Genomic DNA, 16,136 nt, shown 5'->3' with positions numbered 1-16,136 from the left:
AGGGAGGCGGTGGCGTCCCCTAAGGAAGTAGCGGTCCGCATGAGGCTCCATTAGGATTTTGCATCGCTCCTACGTCACGGGCCCGGGATTGCAGGGGATGGGCTTGGCTGGGTCTGCTGACTGCCGAAGAGGGTGTGGGCTGCCTGGAACATTCCTGCACATATTGTGGGAGTGTGAGAGGGTTTGTGACTTCTGGACCAAGATACATTAAAAAATGAGTGAATTACGGGGAGTGAGGGTCGAGCTGGAGGCCAGGAGATGCTTTTTGAATGTGTGGGAGCCTACGGACCTGCCGAGTCATGGTAAGGTCTGGGTGGCTCTCGCGTGTGTGATTGCTAAACAAAATTTAGCGCAGCTCTGGGGTGCCTCTCGGGCACCTCAGGTAAGGAATAGATGGAAGATCTTGACTGGTGTATGTTTCGCGAGACGTCAGTGTATGTATCCAGGGGGCGACCCCGCAAATGGGTCAAGATCTGGGGAACCTGGAATGCCTATTGTGGTGATATCTGTGAGCCGCCGTAACTGGAACCTACAGACACAGACCGGGAGGACGCCTAGGCCCGTTTCCTTCTTCTTAATCTCTCGCTGTTGTTGTTGGGAGCTTGCATCCGTAAATATGTAACAGTGGTCACCCGATACACCCTGGTCAATGTTTGTGTATTGTAGTGTTGATTTCTTTGGTTAATAAAAAGAATAAAAAAATAAAAAATAGGGGAGGTTCCAACGGAAACAACTAAGAAAAATGATCTTGTGAGTGTTAATGAAAAAAGAGCAGGAAAAGCATTAGGGACAACAAAAAAGAAAGAAACAAAGATGCAAGCCCCTTACAGTCTAGTATATTATGTACTGGTGTGTAATTATAGGAAACATAGGAGTTCAAAATGATCGTTGAGGCCCTCAGGGATTATGGTCCCTAACATTTTGATCCAGTAAGACTCTCTGCGGGCTAGCGCTGTATTTCAGTCCATGCCAATGTGTGTAGTAATGTGTTCCAAAATAGTGAAACACAATTGCGGTATGGTGTGTGATGTATTTACCCAGTGTGTAACTAAGGAAGAATTCATGTTTTTGTTACGAATGCGGATCTTATGTTCAACAATCCGTGTCTTAATGTTTCTGCTTGTTCTGCCTACATAAATTAATCTGCATGGGTATTTTATGGCATAAACCACACCTTCTGTTGTGCAATCAGACGTGTGTCTGAGGGTTATTGGTTTTCCAGTATGAGGATGTCTAAATTCTTTTCCAACCATAACATTTCCGCATTGTCCGCAGTTGAAGCATTTTCTCATGCCTTTGTTCCTATGTTTCCAATAATTACACACCAGTACATAATATACTAGACTGTAAGGGTCTTGCATCTTTGTTTCTTTCTTTTTTGTTGTCCCTAATGCTTTTCCTGCTCTTTTTTCCTTTTTCATTAACACTCATGCACCCCTTTTGCCGCACTGTCGCAGGAACAGCCCGATCAAGTCTACACATTTTGATCCGGCAGCTGACAGATCAGCACCACTCTGCCGACTCACCATTTTGTGCCCAATCGGGTGGTCTGTTTCTTGTGGCCAGCCCGTATCTCTGTGGTCTACAGGGGCTTCAGCTAGCTCCATACAGTGAGGAGAACAGCCACGGTTGGCTGGATGAATTTCAGGCATACCTCCTGCCCTGATTAAGACTGATAGTGATGTGAACACAAGAAGCGGCAGAGGAGTGCAGCCATCTTGGAACATACTGTTTTCCGTGTGTTTAATTTTTCAGTACAGATTCTTATGTTGTTCTTTTTGTCTGCAATGAACATGAAAGAACAAGATACCAGGGATTCAAGTGATTTGAGGGAAGAGTGGTAATATAGCCATGCATTATTTATAAGGAATAACTAAGGCCCTCCATTTTCTGTGTTGACTCATTTTTACAGATAAACATCTATTGGCTGTCTGAGTATTAAATATGGATAAAAACAGAAATGACATTGTTTTTGAGTGACTCTAAAACATGTCAGGGATGACTGCCAAGTCAATAGTTGTGCAAATCAACGGTAAAGGGAGCTAAACATGAGAGTGTCTCCTAATGTGACTTACACAGCTGCAGACAAGCACCTGGATGATACTAAAATGTGCTTGTTTTCACATGAGTGCATTGATTTATAATCTGTGGTTATTCATGTTATTTAAACCTTTGAGTAAATCATGAATACTTTTAATTAAATTCATCGGTTAAATAAATGTAGAAATATATTAACTTCAACTCCATTTTTCACATACACCATAATAAATATGGATAAACATTGATTAAATTAGGGGATAAATACAGACTGATATCTGAAAAATATAGATACCATAAAACCTGGAGTTTTAAAAACAACATACCCTCTGCATACTCTAGAGATATTGCAAGCCACCTCGGAGTTCCAAGACTTTCTGAAGAGACTCTGCCTCAAGCCTTTTTCGTCTATATGGTCAGGGAACTCATCTGGGATTTATAATAGCTGTATAATGTGAGACAGGAAGTACTTTATCTCATATGTAAGTAAACCTTAAATACAACAATTTCTGTATAACAACCTTTTTCTAATTTCTTATGACTGTTGTGTTACAAATGGGGGTGTCTAATAGGCAGAGGTAGGTACCTTAGTCCAAGAAGGAACCCTTGCTTGTTGTCAGGATAATGGTGATACACATTTAGAAAACCCCTTCTCATCCCCTTGGTAGTTTGACATGAGCAGACAGGCTCATCCGAAAGGCAATGTGTAAAGTATTTATACTCAAAACACACAGTAACACAATGAAAATACAACAAACGGACTCCATCACCGGTTTGGAAAAACAAATGATCTATACCTAAACCAAACAAGACCACAACAACAAAAATCCAACACATTGGTAGTAAAATACGACTTTAGAACAATTATTTTATATAGAATTTGTAACAAGCAAATAGCTCCATCCGGGGCTCTTACGACATTTTGACATGCAATAATTTAAAGTACAGCGCTGACCATGAGGTGTGAGGTGCGCTGCATCGGGCACAGAGCCACATGGACCCCCAAACAACAGTACCTTGGAACTAAGTCTTTGGGCACTGCATGGCATCCTGGAGATGAGGTGTCGGTGCAGAGATCAAGGCCAGATCCCTGGCTACCAAGGAAGAGGTGAGTTGATGTGTTCAGTTCAGGACAGTGAAGTCAGTTTTGTCGGCCGGAATTGTCCGTTCCGTGAGGCGATGGGATGCGAAGTCGAAGAGTTGTGGAGTCACCCTCAGCGGTCATCGGCTCTGCAATAACTGAATGCAGGCACTGGCGGTGATGGCATCCGTGTGAGCGCTGGCATCAGGAAGGCTGATAACTGCAGGTGTCAAATGGCATCAGAGCTGCGGTGCTGGTAGGGTGGTGCGTCATGCACTTTTCAAGCTGTGCTCCTGGCTTTGGTGCAGGTTGCGGCATCACAGCGGCATAGCTGATGGTGTTGGAGATTGTTTTTCTTGTTTCTTGTAGGTTTTTTCCAGCTCCCAACAGCAGGAACAATCTACAGAGGCCCAAAACTGGAATAGGCACCTCCTGGCAGACCAGAACCCCCAGCAGTTAAGTTCAGGGGAGCTGGTGGTGACGTCTTTGTGTCGCTGAGACTTCAGAACAGGAGGCAAGCACACATAAGCCCTTGGCGATTCATCTTCAATCAAGTTCTCAGCAAAGTTCCAGTCTTTTTCCTTTTCCTTGGCAGACGCAGCCACTGCAGGCCGACCCAGCAAAGAACCCAGCAAAGGGGTGGTACTCCTCCTTCCAGCTCTCCAGCTCTTCCACTTGGCAAAAGGTTCCTCTTGAGTCCAGAAGTGATCTAATTCTCTGGTGTTAAAGATCCACTACTTATACCCCATTTTGTCTTTGTTCTCTTTGTGGTAAGGGCCTCTGAGCACAGTCCAAACCAGTTCTGTCCTCTCTAGTGCAGCATCAGTACAGGAGGTGGAGACAGCATTATACAGAAGAAACACTGCCTATTTAGGTGTAAGTGAAACTCCTCCCACCACTCTAAATACAGCAAAGGTCTATTCAGCTCAGCTCTGAGTCATCCAAGAAAGGCAGGACACACCTCAAACCCCCCACCCCTGGTGGCAGTCTACAGTGAATGCGCATCCCCAACCTCTGTCTCTGCAAAATCAGACAGTCAATACACTAACAACAGAGGCACCCAAAATAGTTAAACAAAATGTCTACTTTCTAAAAGTGGCATTTTCAAACACACAATTAAAAAAAACACTTCCCTAAAAAGATGTGTTATTAAATTCTGAATTGAGAGAGCCTGCCCTAAACTCCATTTCTCTATCTTGTCCCAATGGAAAGGTATACTTGTAAGATTTTACAAAGTAACTCCAATGTTAGCTTATCGGACAGTTAGCATTTCAATAGGGAAAAACGAAATGGGCAGTATTTCGCTAAAAGGTCATGTAAAACAAACCAGTACATGTCCTACCTTTCACATACACTGCACCCTGGCCATGGGGTACCTTGGGCCTACCTGAGGGGTGCCTTACATGTAAGATAAGGGACGGGTAGGGCCTGGCAAGTGGGTGCACTTTCGAGGTTGATGTGGCAGTTTTAAAACTGCGCTCAGACACTGCAGTGGCAGGTCTGAGACACATTTGAAAGGCTACTTGTGTGGGTGGCACAATCAGTGCTGCAAGCCAACTAGTAGCATTTGATTTAAAGGGACCTGGCACACTCGGTGCAATTTACTAGGGACTTACCAGTTAATCAAATATGCCAATCAAGGATAACCAATCCTAGTAACAATTTACATAGAGAGCATATCCACTTGAGCGCTGATTAACAGTGGTAAAGTGCCCACAGTCCCAAAGCCACCAGAAACAGGTCAGGAAAATTAGGAGGAAGAAGCAAAAAGTTTGGGGATAATCATGCAAAAAGGGCCATTTCCAACAAGTCAGATTTTTAAACCACCAGTCACCTGTGCAATGAACATGGCATCCCTACTCCAATATAAATGTGTTTTAACAGTTGAGCGGTGACGTCAAGATACCTAGTAACAGAATATCATCTAACATTAATATCTTGTCCTAAATGTTGCTTACACAAATATTGTCCCATTGAAGTTAATAATACAATACAAAACATTACATCAAATGGGACAATATTTTTGTAAGCAATATCTAGGGCTTGATAGTTATTTAGTACATTGTATTCTGCCATTCAACCTGAAGTGCTGCTTCAACAATGAAAGGGGAGACATGCTTTTCAAATCCCTTTCCAACCCTTCAATCCATAAACTCCACAAAATCTCACATTCTGAAGCACAAGGCTAGCTTTGATGCTGACTTCCATTAAACTGGTTAAGGGTTTTTGATTGAAAGAAATGAAAAGCCTCATATTGATTTGTTTCTTTTCAGCGACATATTCCACATTTTTTACATATCATTTGCAACCAGAGGATATCTTTGATTAGAAAGAACAGGCCAAGGATTTGATATAGGGTGGAGATGGAGTGTAATATTATAACTAAGTGCTCCCGATATGATGTTATAAGGATATTGCAAGACACGGTGGAGTGGTGTGAACATTTACAGGAACTCAACCGTTGGCTATGTTTCTTACTTTGGGTATGGAGGTGTTGTTAACTCACAACGTCCTTATAAATTGCGTTTAGCTTACTTTTTTCAAAACGTTATATGGTCATAGTATTGGCTCAACTTCGTAGCAATTTTAAAAATAGATAAAGGTTTTTATGAATTATTGCTGACGTCTCAGTTTTACAATAGCATTCTGATCAGTAAATATTTAAGTATTGCTTGTTGTATCATGTTTGGTTACTGCGGACTCGAGAACTAGAGCTGATGAGAATTCCTACAGTAACTGATTCATCCACAGTGCTTGGAGGTCCATGTCAATAAGTGTACCTTTTATTTGCAGTTATTGAGCTAGCTAGGAATCAACCTGTTTCTATGCTTTCGCAATGTTTAAAAAAGCACTAGGTGATGAAGAAATGTGTTCAGAATCACACAGTGTGGCGAAATGAAAAAGTCAAGATAAAAATACCTAATATGCAACATAACCACTTGATCACATCTCCCTAGGCAAAACAATGAACATATTCCAGTACTAGGGGTGTCTACCCAACACCGGAGCTCTGTAATCACAATGTGTTACTGCAATGAGCCTTATAGAGGCATTTTGGTACCCTTACAGGTTTTGTCACCTCCGAAAGACTCTGCTGCTCTTCTGCTCTGTGAGTTGTGTGCTCTCCCGGAAAAATAGGCAAGTAATCAGTGATCTGACTCAATTTCTTCACTTGGAACGAGGGGAGTCTGGCTCTGGGTGGGGTTGGTGACCAGAGTCAATAGTCGGACGGATAAGGGTGAATTCCTATAGAGTTCTCATCCTTTCAGGATGTGGAGTGAGCATCTCACGGGTCCATGCTTCTTAGCTCTAGTAGCAATCATCACACTGCATTCCAAAGGATGGCATGTCCTACCCAGACACTCTTCAGAGTTTCCGGATGATAGACATCAATGTCGGCTGTCCCTCAAAAGGCGTCTTGATATTGTCATAACAGCCAGAAGTGCCAAAACAAGGAGCTCTTCTCCTTCCAGTGATGTCTGTGTGCAGCTCATGGAGAACTATACCCCTAGCTGCTGTGGTCTGCAGATATATGGTGATACTGTAGTGCCACCTGACACCAGGAACTAATCAGAGCCTGGTATCCCAGTTCCATGAAAATACCCTAACCTGGATCTGGGCCTCTCACAGATCAAGGGCTCAGGCAGAAGTCCTATCCACCCACTGAGCTACACTCTCAATCAGAGAGGATCCATTCCACTCTGAAGGGGACCTGAGGATGCACCTGCGCTCTGGGATTCGGTCTCAAGTGCCACATCTGCTTTTGGTGTCTCTTGATCTCGCCGAAGTCTTGGAAAAGTGGAAAACTGTTATCCTGATCGGGGCTGCGGTCAAGGAGGCAATGGTTATTTGTAGGGGTATCTGCTCCTGCTTGCTGATATGCTCAGGGCAAGGGGGCAAACCTGTATCCTGCTCTTCAGACAGGTGGTAGGACATAGTGTCCCCTGAGTCCTGGTGTGAACCAGGAGCTCCAGAAGTTACAAGTGGAGCTTGGAATGGCAAGAACCAACCAAAAAGCACCCTTGGGCACCTTCTTAGGGGCACATCCTTCCACCATGCTTCTCAAATCCTAGAAACGCCAGCAGCCATCTGATGGGATTCTCAATGTTGTATTAAGCAAAACATTTACATTGTTTGTAACTGGCCACCCACCATGACTAATTTCTCTAAAAGTTCCACTGCATCACACTCAGGACCCCACTATAACAGAATGTATCTCTTTTTCTGGACGTATTTGAAAGCTGACTGTCTCTGGTATACTAAATCCTTTCTAAAGTGGAACAGGAGTACTAATCTGATGGGATCATCTGAACTTTACATTTGACTATTTGAGCATCAAAGCAAAATGTACCTACTCTCACCCACTCCTCGGGCTTCTGGTTAGAAATATAAATGTCGCTCCCGCGTCCGTGTGTGGAGTCAATGCTAGTTTCTTGCTGTGCACCCTGTTCCTTTCAAAATCCCTGATAGTGAGGTGTCTTAGCATTTTTTCATACCTACCATTTGAATTTGTTAATCTGAAGCCATTTCATATCGTTTTGTCACACTGAGAAATCCAATCTGCAAGCATAAATAAAACGGAAATTCCCTATTTGATGGTAACTAGGGAAATTTTCTACAGTGAAAATTTTCATACTGACATATTATGCTTGGTCCCTAAATCTTTACTTCTCAGTTTTTGCATTTTTCTCATATGTTTTAATTTTTGAAAATACTGACATTGTTCGAAAAATGGCAGTGTTATACTGTGTGAGAGAAGGGAGTAGGGTCTTGAAGTGCTGAGGTCTGGAGTGGGGACGGAGCCTTGAGTCCATCATCACCTGGCTAACTATGGAGGGAGTCTGGGGCAGGGAGAGGATACAGAGCTAACAGCCCCGCACTGTCCGAGTAATCTTCCTACTCTGTCCATCACCATTAATGGACCAGCGAATGAACCAGCTATTACCAAATGAATAGGTATGGCATAACTGAAGAAATCTGTCACTACTGGTCAATTGGAGATTTTTAAAGTACAACTTTGCAGGTCCCAAATATCTATACACTGTGGAAGCCATTTTACATCTCACAATGAAGCTCAGATATGAGATGAAAGTAGATCTCTCCACTTTTCTTAACCTCCAACCATGTTAGCTCAGATCCACAACTATACACAACATTTCTGACCGTACAACGCAATGCAGTTCCCAGCTACGTAGACTATAATCATAAGAAATACCATAAAGGGACTTGCGGAGTTCCTCAAAGCTGCCTGCATACTAAGAAAACATATACTGTTTGTATGTGTCTAACACACCTCATCCATCACACTTCTACACTCTGCTTCCCATAACATGATAACCCCACCTCAGTGGTCATCACGGACGACATGGAAACACTTCCCACATAGGATCACAAATCAAAGACAACATCCTTCCACCCACACACCCTACACTGTGTAGCTTGCTGCCCATGTAGGTAAGAGCTTGAGTGCCCTACATAGTGGTAATAAAATGTATATAAATACTGTAATTCAATGCAATATAATACAATTCACTACTCTATCCAAACCACAAAATGCAAAGGCTTCCACTGATTGATGTTGTTTATTCGGAGACTCCACATAATTACCTGGAAACCTAATTCCTGCACAGGCTTCCAGCACCCTGTGTGCACAACCTGGACTATAAGCGCTTCGCTGGGTCTGCCTAACATCCAAAGCAGGGTGAGATGCCTGACCAGGTATTTGGAAGGTAGGCGAGACCTCTTACCAAGCATGTTGTAGGCTCTCTTGGTGGTGTACTGACGCTTCATCTTCAGAGGGTGGATGATGCCTTGGTACCGTTCAACAGCAATGCAAGTCATGGTGAGCGTACTGGCCACAACTGCTGTCGTCTGAATGAAGGGAACCATCTTGCATACAAAGGGGCCTGCCAGAGAGTGAGACAAAGCAAACAAAGGGCAGAGTTATGGTTTCAATAAAAGCTAGAACCTATAAACAGCAGTTTAAAACGCACACACAGATTACTACCGGGTTCTTTTAGTTACCCAATGATTTCTATTCTTCCAAATAAAAATGTAAACTGTTTGAGGTTGACCACTTAAGTACCGACAGAAATCTAGTTATTTTCTCTAAAATGAACATTACTTTTGGACTCTTCACCTTCGAAAGAGTCCATCATTTAATTTGTTTGCTCTTTCTCTCTCCGTTGAACGATTACCATAAATAAGGTTAGCCCCTCTCTTAGACTTTCTGTGGTGTATACCCAAGGCCTGTTGATCAGATAGCCTAATGAATCAATGGAGTGGAGGAGTAAAAAGAGTTATTAGAAGAGGTGACAGTGTAATAAGCGGTGACTCGGTGTAATGCAGAGTAGGAAGAAGCTTTCCTTCCTTGCCTACATTTATATAAAATACAAAAGATGAAAAGTCTTTCAACCACACACCATGTCATGTGTTCTTATTCAAAGGACAGTTTCGTCAACTTACAACGTCACCTGAGGAACGGTATTTAGTGCAGCACAAAGGTGGCAGCAGTCTATGTGGCTGCAAAACAAATGATTGACCTGGAAACATCAACATGTCGCTCATGATGCCACCGTATATGACAAAGGTCCTAGGCTTTAGTAATACTTGAAGGAATAATTTTCACAGGCTTGAAATAAGAACTGTGTGTTTTTTCTTCTTCAGTGTCCAGCCGGACATAGAAGTGTTTATTTTGAACATAAATTAACGTTATATACAGAATCAGGTGATACAAGTAACACATTGATAACTGGGCACAAGCCTGTACCAAGTCAAGGAAGGGCAATACATGGGGGAAAATAAGAGAGGAAAGAAATAACAGGCAAAAGAGGAGAACAGGGTGGCTTATAGTACAATAGAAACTTTAAATAAGCTCAAACCCACAGTAACTGCCATGGGAGATACAAATCATAGAAAGAGCGGTACTGCACAAACAGTCGACAAACGTTTCGATCCCTATCTCCAAAAATATAGTGGGATCATTTCAGGACTATAATGAAGAACTTTGCCTGATTGGTCGAGTGAGCCTGTAGGGTTTACACAGGAGGAAATGAAGAAGGGGAAACAAAAAGAAAGATTTCTCATGGATTATTTACATAGTTAAAAAGCTAAAAAGCTAGTCAGAAGCAACTCTCTCCATGCAGAGTGCAACAAGTGCACATGCAGTTATTTATTCCAAAGGGCACGGGTGGCGGTGTGCTCATATTTGGAGTGTATAAACTTGCCGATTTATGAGGCATGCCGCGTTGTGCACTAAGGTTCTGTGCTCAGTGACGGAGTGCGCAGTGTTTGAGCAAAAATGGCGTGATGGCGAGGTGTTGGCCAGATATTGTCAAGAATAGAGGCTGTGAACTAACCGTGACGCAAAAATCGCGTTCCGGTTTCAACGGACGGTGCACCGTAGGCAAGACGTGGCTGTCACGCATCAGTTGGCGTTCCAAGTTTCAATTAGTCAATGCGGGTTATATCCTATGAGGAAGGAGTTATAATGTGAGAATTATAAATAACCGATTACTTAATAAAACGGAAGTGAAAGTGCTGAGTTTACCGTGTTAGCCTAGCAAAATTGCCTAGGCATCTGAAAGGATTAGTGGCAAAACCAAGTTGATCGGTCCAATTTGACCTGTAAAAAGGTAGGTTGGGAATTAGAACATACAAGATGGAGTGGGAGCAGCGATTAAGGGCGGTGGTACCAAACCAATTATTACCATTAAAGCCTAGCGTTTACAGAGTAGGCTTGATCGGCGGGTACTGACAAGGAACCATAGTTGATCCTCAATAAAGGTGAACCTGTGAAAAAATACAGTGGGAATTAGGTCAAGGGTGGTGATATGTGAGTGAAAGTGAAGGCGGCGAGTGCAAGCAGGTTATTACCGTAAGATAATACTTATGGTCTGAGCAGGATGCTAGATAGCGTGGACCTTTTCGTGCGAGCCTGAAAAAGGGGAAGTAAAAGTAAAGGGCGCACATGAGTCCTATGGGACTATAACGGACCCTTGTTATACCAAGGTCGGGTGAGTGCGCTGGATTAAGGCTTACCGCAAGGTGCTCATAGAGGGGCCGAAATAGGATCCTGTCTGGAGGCGCGATGGCCGAGTACTAGGTGCCGGCATGCAGGGCTGCCTAATGTGGTCCTCGGTTTGTGATGATTGAAAGGGAAAAAGGACTAGTGGCAAGTGATAGGCGTCACTCGAGTATGGGCGCCATCTTAGAAGGGTGTAATCGGGGAAGTGAGTGAAATAAGTGCCAAGGGTGCATTAAATTCGCGGATTTTTGGAGTGACAGGGTCGCAAGCTATACATGCTGAAATAAACTGACATGTTTTGGAAGAGTTAAGGTCAACACAGACAATTATATACGAGCTCATGCTGAAGGAAAAAAACCATAGATAACCAGCTTATATTAAGCTAGTCCAGTCGGTAGACAGTCAAAATATCGAGTTGTTAATGTCGATGTACCATAATATCGAGTCCAAAATATCGATGGTACGAAATGTCGAAAACAAAAATATCGTCGTAGAAAATATCGATTTATGTGTGTGTTAAAAATATCGAAGACATGAATGTCGAAATCAATAATATCGATGGTGAAAATATCGATTGTCAAAAATATCGATATGTTAAAGTGATGTTTTAAAGTATGTTAAGTAATGATTTATTTATATGTTGTTTATATATAAGATCATTTTTATATATAATTTTATTATTTTTAGTAAGAAGTCTAGGAGCGGGATGTAGAGTTTATAGGGGATAAGGGTGGGTAGTGTATTAAAAAAGTATAGTGTAAATATGGAATAATAAATTTCGCATTTGAAGTAAATTTATAAATTTGCGAAATTTTAATCAAAATATTTATAAATGCGAAATTTTATATAAAATTATTGAGTATTGTTAAATTATTTGTTCTTTGATTTTGGATATATATTAATAAATTGTGTAAATATATCTAAATATTTATTTTTTTACTAAATAATTGTATATTAATGTTAGGAGCGGGATCTAGAGTTTATAGGGGATAAGGGTGGGTAGTGTTTTAAAAAAGTATAGTGAAATTGTAAAATTTTAAATTTCGCATTTACTTTAGATTTCAAAATTTCGATATTTATAAAAATTGTTTGGGAGTAGTCGAAATTTGAACGAAATTTAGGGAGTACATTAAACATTATGAATAATTTTTGTGTATGTACAAAAAAGATTTTTAAATAATAAAATATTACATTACATATTTATATTATTTTTACTATAAATTTAGGAGCGGGATGTAGAGTTTATAGGGGATAAGGGTGGGTAGTGTTTTAAAAATATATAGGGTAATTATATAAATTAAAATTTCGCAATTTCATATAAATTTGCGAAATTTAAAAAATTAAAATTAATATTTCGATATTTGCGAAATGATATCGATTTTATTCGAATATAGTATTTATTTTTTAAGTTTGCTGTTGTTTATGTACTAAAATATATTTGTAATTATACTATTTTCATATATTTTCTGAAAATATTTGACTAATTATGTTATGAGTGGGATGTATATTTTCAAGGGGATAAGGGTGGGTAGTGTATAAACAAAGTATACTCTAATTATAGAATTAAAAATTTCGCCTTGTATTTCATTTTAGTTTCGAATCGAAATTTTATATAAATATTATTAAAATACGAAATTATGAACACTATTATGTTGTTGTTCTAATTTGAGGTATTTTGTGTATGTAGTAAAAAGAATCAAAAATATATAATGTAGTAGATATTAAATAAATAAATGTATCATATTTTTAGGAGTGGGATGTAGAGTTTATAGTAGGTCAGGGTGGCTAGTTTTATCAAAGGTACATTTTGTGCGTTTAGGGTCTTGTTTTTGTGTATGTGCGAAGGGGTATTTTAACTGTTCAGGGTCAGTTTTTGGTTTGTGTGTAAAGGGGTAGTTTTAGGTTTCAGGCTCAGTTTTTAGTTTGTGGGTAAAGGTGTTTTGTCAGGTTTCAGGGTCAGTTTTTAGTTTGTGGGTAAAGGTGTTTTGTGAGGTTTCAGAGTCAGTTTTCAGTTTGTGGGTAAAGGGGTATTTTTAGGTTTCTGGGTCAGTTTTTAGTTTGTTGGTGAAGGGGTTATGTTAGGTTTCAGGGTCAGTTTTTAGTTTGTGGGTAAAGGGGTATTTATAGGTTTCAGGGTCAGTTTTTAGTTTGTTGGTTAAGGTGTTTTGTCAGGTTTCAGGGTCAGTTTTTAGTTTGTGGGTAAAGGGGTATTTTTAGGTTTCAGGGTCAGTTTTTAGTTTGTGGGTAAAGGTGTTTTGTAAGGTTTCAGGGTCAGTTTTTAGTTTGTGGGTAAAGGGGTATTTTTAGGTTTCAGGGTCAGTTTTTAGTTTGTTGGTAAAGGAGTTTTGTGAGGTTTCAGAGTCAGTTTTCAGTTTGTGGGTAAAGGGGTATTTTTAGGTTTCTGGGTCAGTTTTTAGTTTGTGGGTAAAGGAGTTTTGTGAGGTTTCAGAGTCAGTTTTCAGTTTGTGGGTAAAGGGGTATTTTTAGGTTTCTGGGTCAGTTTTTAGTTTGTGGGTAAAGGAGTTTTGTGAGGCTTCAGAGTCAGTTTTCAGTTTGTGGGTAAAGGGGTATTTTTAGGTTTCTGGGTCAGTTTTTAGTTTGTGGGTAAAGGTGTTTTGTGAGGTTTCAGAGTCAGTTTTCAGTTTGTGGGTAAAGGGGAATTTTCAGGTTTCTGGGTCAGTTTTTAGTTTGTGGGTAAAGGAGTTTTGTGAGGCTTCAGAGTCAGTTTTCAGTTTGTGGTTAAAGGGGTATTTTTTGGTTTCTGGGTCAGTTTTTAGTTTGTTGGTGAAGGGGTTTTGTCAGGTTTCAGGGTCAGTTTTTAGTTTGTGGGTAAAGGGGTATTTTTAGGTTTCAGGGTCAGTTTTTAGTTTGTGGGTAAAGGTGTTTTGTAAGGTTTCAGCGTCAGTTTTTAGTTTGTGGGTAAAGGGGTTTTGTGAGTTTTCAGAGTCAGTTTTCAGTTTGTGGGTAAAGGGGTATTTTTAGGTTTCAGGGTCAGTTTTTAGTTTGTGGGTAAAGGGGTTTTGTGAGGTTTCAGGGTCAGTTTTTTGTTTGTGGGTGAAGGGGTATTTTTAGGTTTCAGGGTCAGTTTTTTATTATAGGGGTACAGGGAAAACATAAATTAAGATTATTTTTAAATTAAAATTATTATATTAAATTAATTTTAATGCGATTACATTATTAATTTTTAAACATTTCATTTTTTATAGTAATTAATTAATATTTAATGTCCTGCAGTTACTTAAATTAATTGTTAATTGGTGTTGGAAGAGTAAATTTAATATGTTCTGTGTTCTGCACTTACTCTAATTAAATGGTGATTGCATTTCTAATTGTAAATTAATTACTGTTTTTGAGAAGAAATTACCGAAAGTAAATGGTTATTGGAGTCGGAATATTTAAAATTTAATTATGTGTATTTCAAAAATTGATATTATATGTATATGGGTGTATGAATAATAATTTTTATAACTTCAGTGTATAGTATGTTATTTATTTACATGTGGTATATAGAAATAGATATAACATTACACTTATAATACATTTGCAAAAATTCATAAAAATGATTTTGTCATAGGTAATACAAAATAATGACACCAGTTTTCTTTCCAGTAAATTTTTTTATTCAACACTTGAAATATACGAACATATATACATTTTATTAAGCTATGTTTGGTATACATATAAAAAAAAATGGAGGACAATGTCTTTTTATTAATCACATTTTATAGTAATTTTCTTGACAAGTACTTTTAATTTGTAGAGAAAAAATGGTTAGTTCACATAATGTAATGTATGATATTATACATACATAATACTATTATTGTTTCTTAATAAAACATCAACATGTGTAATGAAAAACATAAGTCACTAATTTTTAATACATATAGTGATATACTGATGATGATATTAACATATGAACACTTTTAAAATTATAATATAATATAAATATCCTAATTAGAACATGGACATCATCATCAATGATTCTTTTAACATTACAATATTCTTATGTATGATTATTATTATTAATAAATACGTTTTAATAATAACAATTTTCACATATTAGTCATATTGTAAACATTTAAATCTGATAAACAAAAACAATATTACACATTTAGTTATATAATAATTTTAATAAATATTACATTAAATATTTTTATTTTTTTGTACTTAATGTAATAAATATTAAAAGTATGTAATATATAATTAATATACAGGCAAATACATTTTATATTCACAATATACTATACAATTTTTTTAACATTACACATAATTTCGAGCCATATTTATAACAATAATCGACATTTATTGTAGTTCTTTTCACAGTTACATATAATTTGGATCGTTTCTTTTGTAACCACTCTTTGTCTTTTTGCGTTATTTTGGTAAATGGAAAGTCGCGGTTGGAAACAGATTCACTTTTGAGTAGGTACGAATCTACTTTTATATTGTTAAAGTATTGTAAATTATAATTAAAGGTTATATTTTGGTATTTTGGGGTTGAGAATTAAAGTATGACTATTTACATATAATGGAGTGGAATCAATACGTATTTTCGGTCACGCATTTTTGAGCCATTTAAAATAGTTGGAGTTAATGAGTATGTGGTATAATTTAATGAAATTATAAATTAATAGGAATATTATCTTTAAATATTCTGGGATATTCGTTAGTGTTATGTCGGTGGGATTGTTTAGCTGTTTTTTTTTCTCGTATTTTGAAACAGCTATTTCCGTTTCCGATAATTTTTTTTTAAGGGAAAGGAAGTGTGTTTCAGTTGTTAGAACGGAGATGATTTACATTCTGCCTTTATATTTTGAGTTCGGTGATATATTTATCACACTTTAAGATAACTGTCGTTATTGTAAATGGCATTTAAATAGTCGTTTAATTTGGATGATGGATAGTTTTTGCAGAGTTAAAGAAAACATAATTAATGAATCGTTGGATTAAGTGTTTGATATTTACACATTGTATTGTCGGATAAAGGATTAT

At 38.7% G+C, this 16,136-nt stretch overlaps 1 protein-coding gene across 1 annotated transcript in view; it reads right to left on the bottom strand.

Annotated features, from left to right (window-relative positions):
- The window catches only part of LOC147679911 (pyroglutamylated RF-amide peptide receptor-like), a 206,420-nt gene extending 197,398 nt beyond the window's left edge, over nt 1-9,022 (bottom strand). The window contains exon 1 of the mRNA XM_086944762.1: nt 8,866-9,022. Within this exon, the coding sequence (XP_086800888.1) occupies nt 8,866-9,007 (142 nt within the window). The 5' untranslated portion in view covers nt 9,008-9,022. The remainder of the gene's footprint in view (nt 1-8,865) is intronic.
- Between the last annotated feature and the right edge of the window lie 7,114 nt (nt 9,023-16,136).

Source organism: Lissotriton vulgaris, chromosome 11 (genome assembly GCF_964263255.1).
Source record: "Lissotriton vulgaris chromosome 11, aLisVul1.2, whole genome shotgun sequence".
Lineage (NCBI taxonomy): Eukaryota > Metazoa > Chordata > Amphibia > Caudata > Salamandridae > Lissotriton > Lissotriton vulgaris.
The sequence above is the reverse complement of the archived record's forward strand: the minus strand, read 5'-3'. Positions and strand labels throughout refer to the sequence as shown.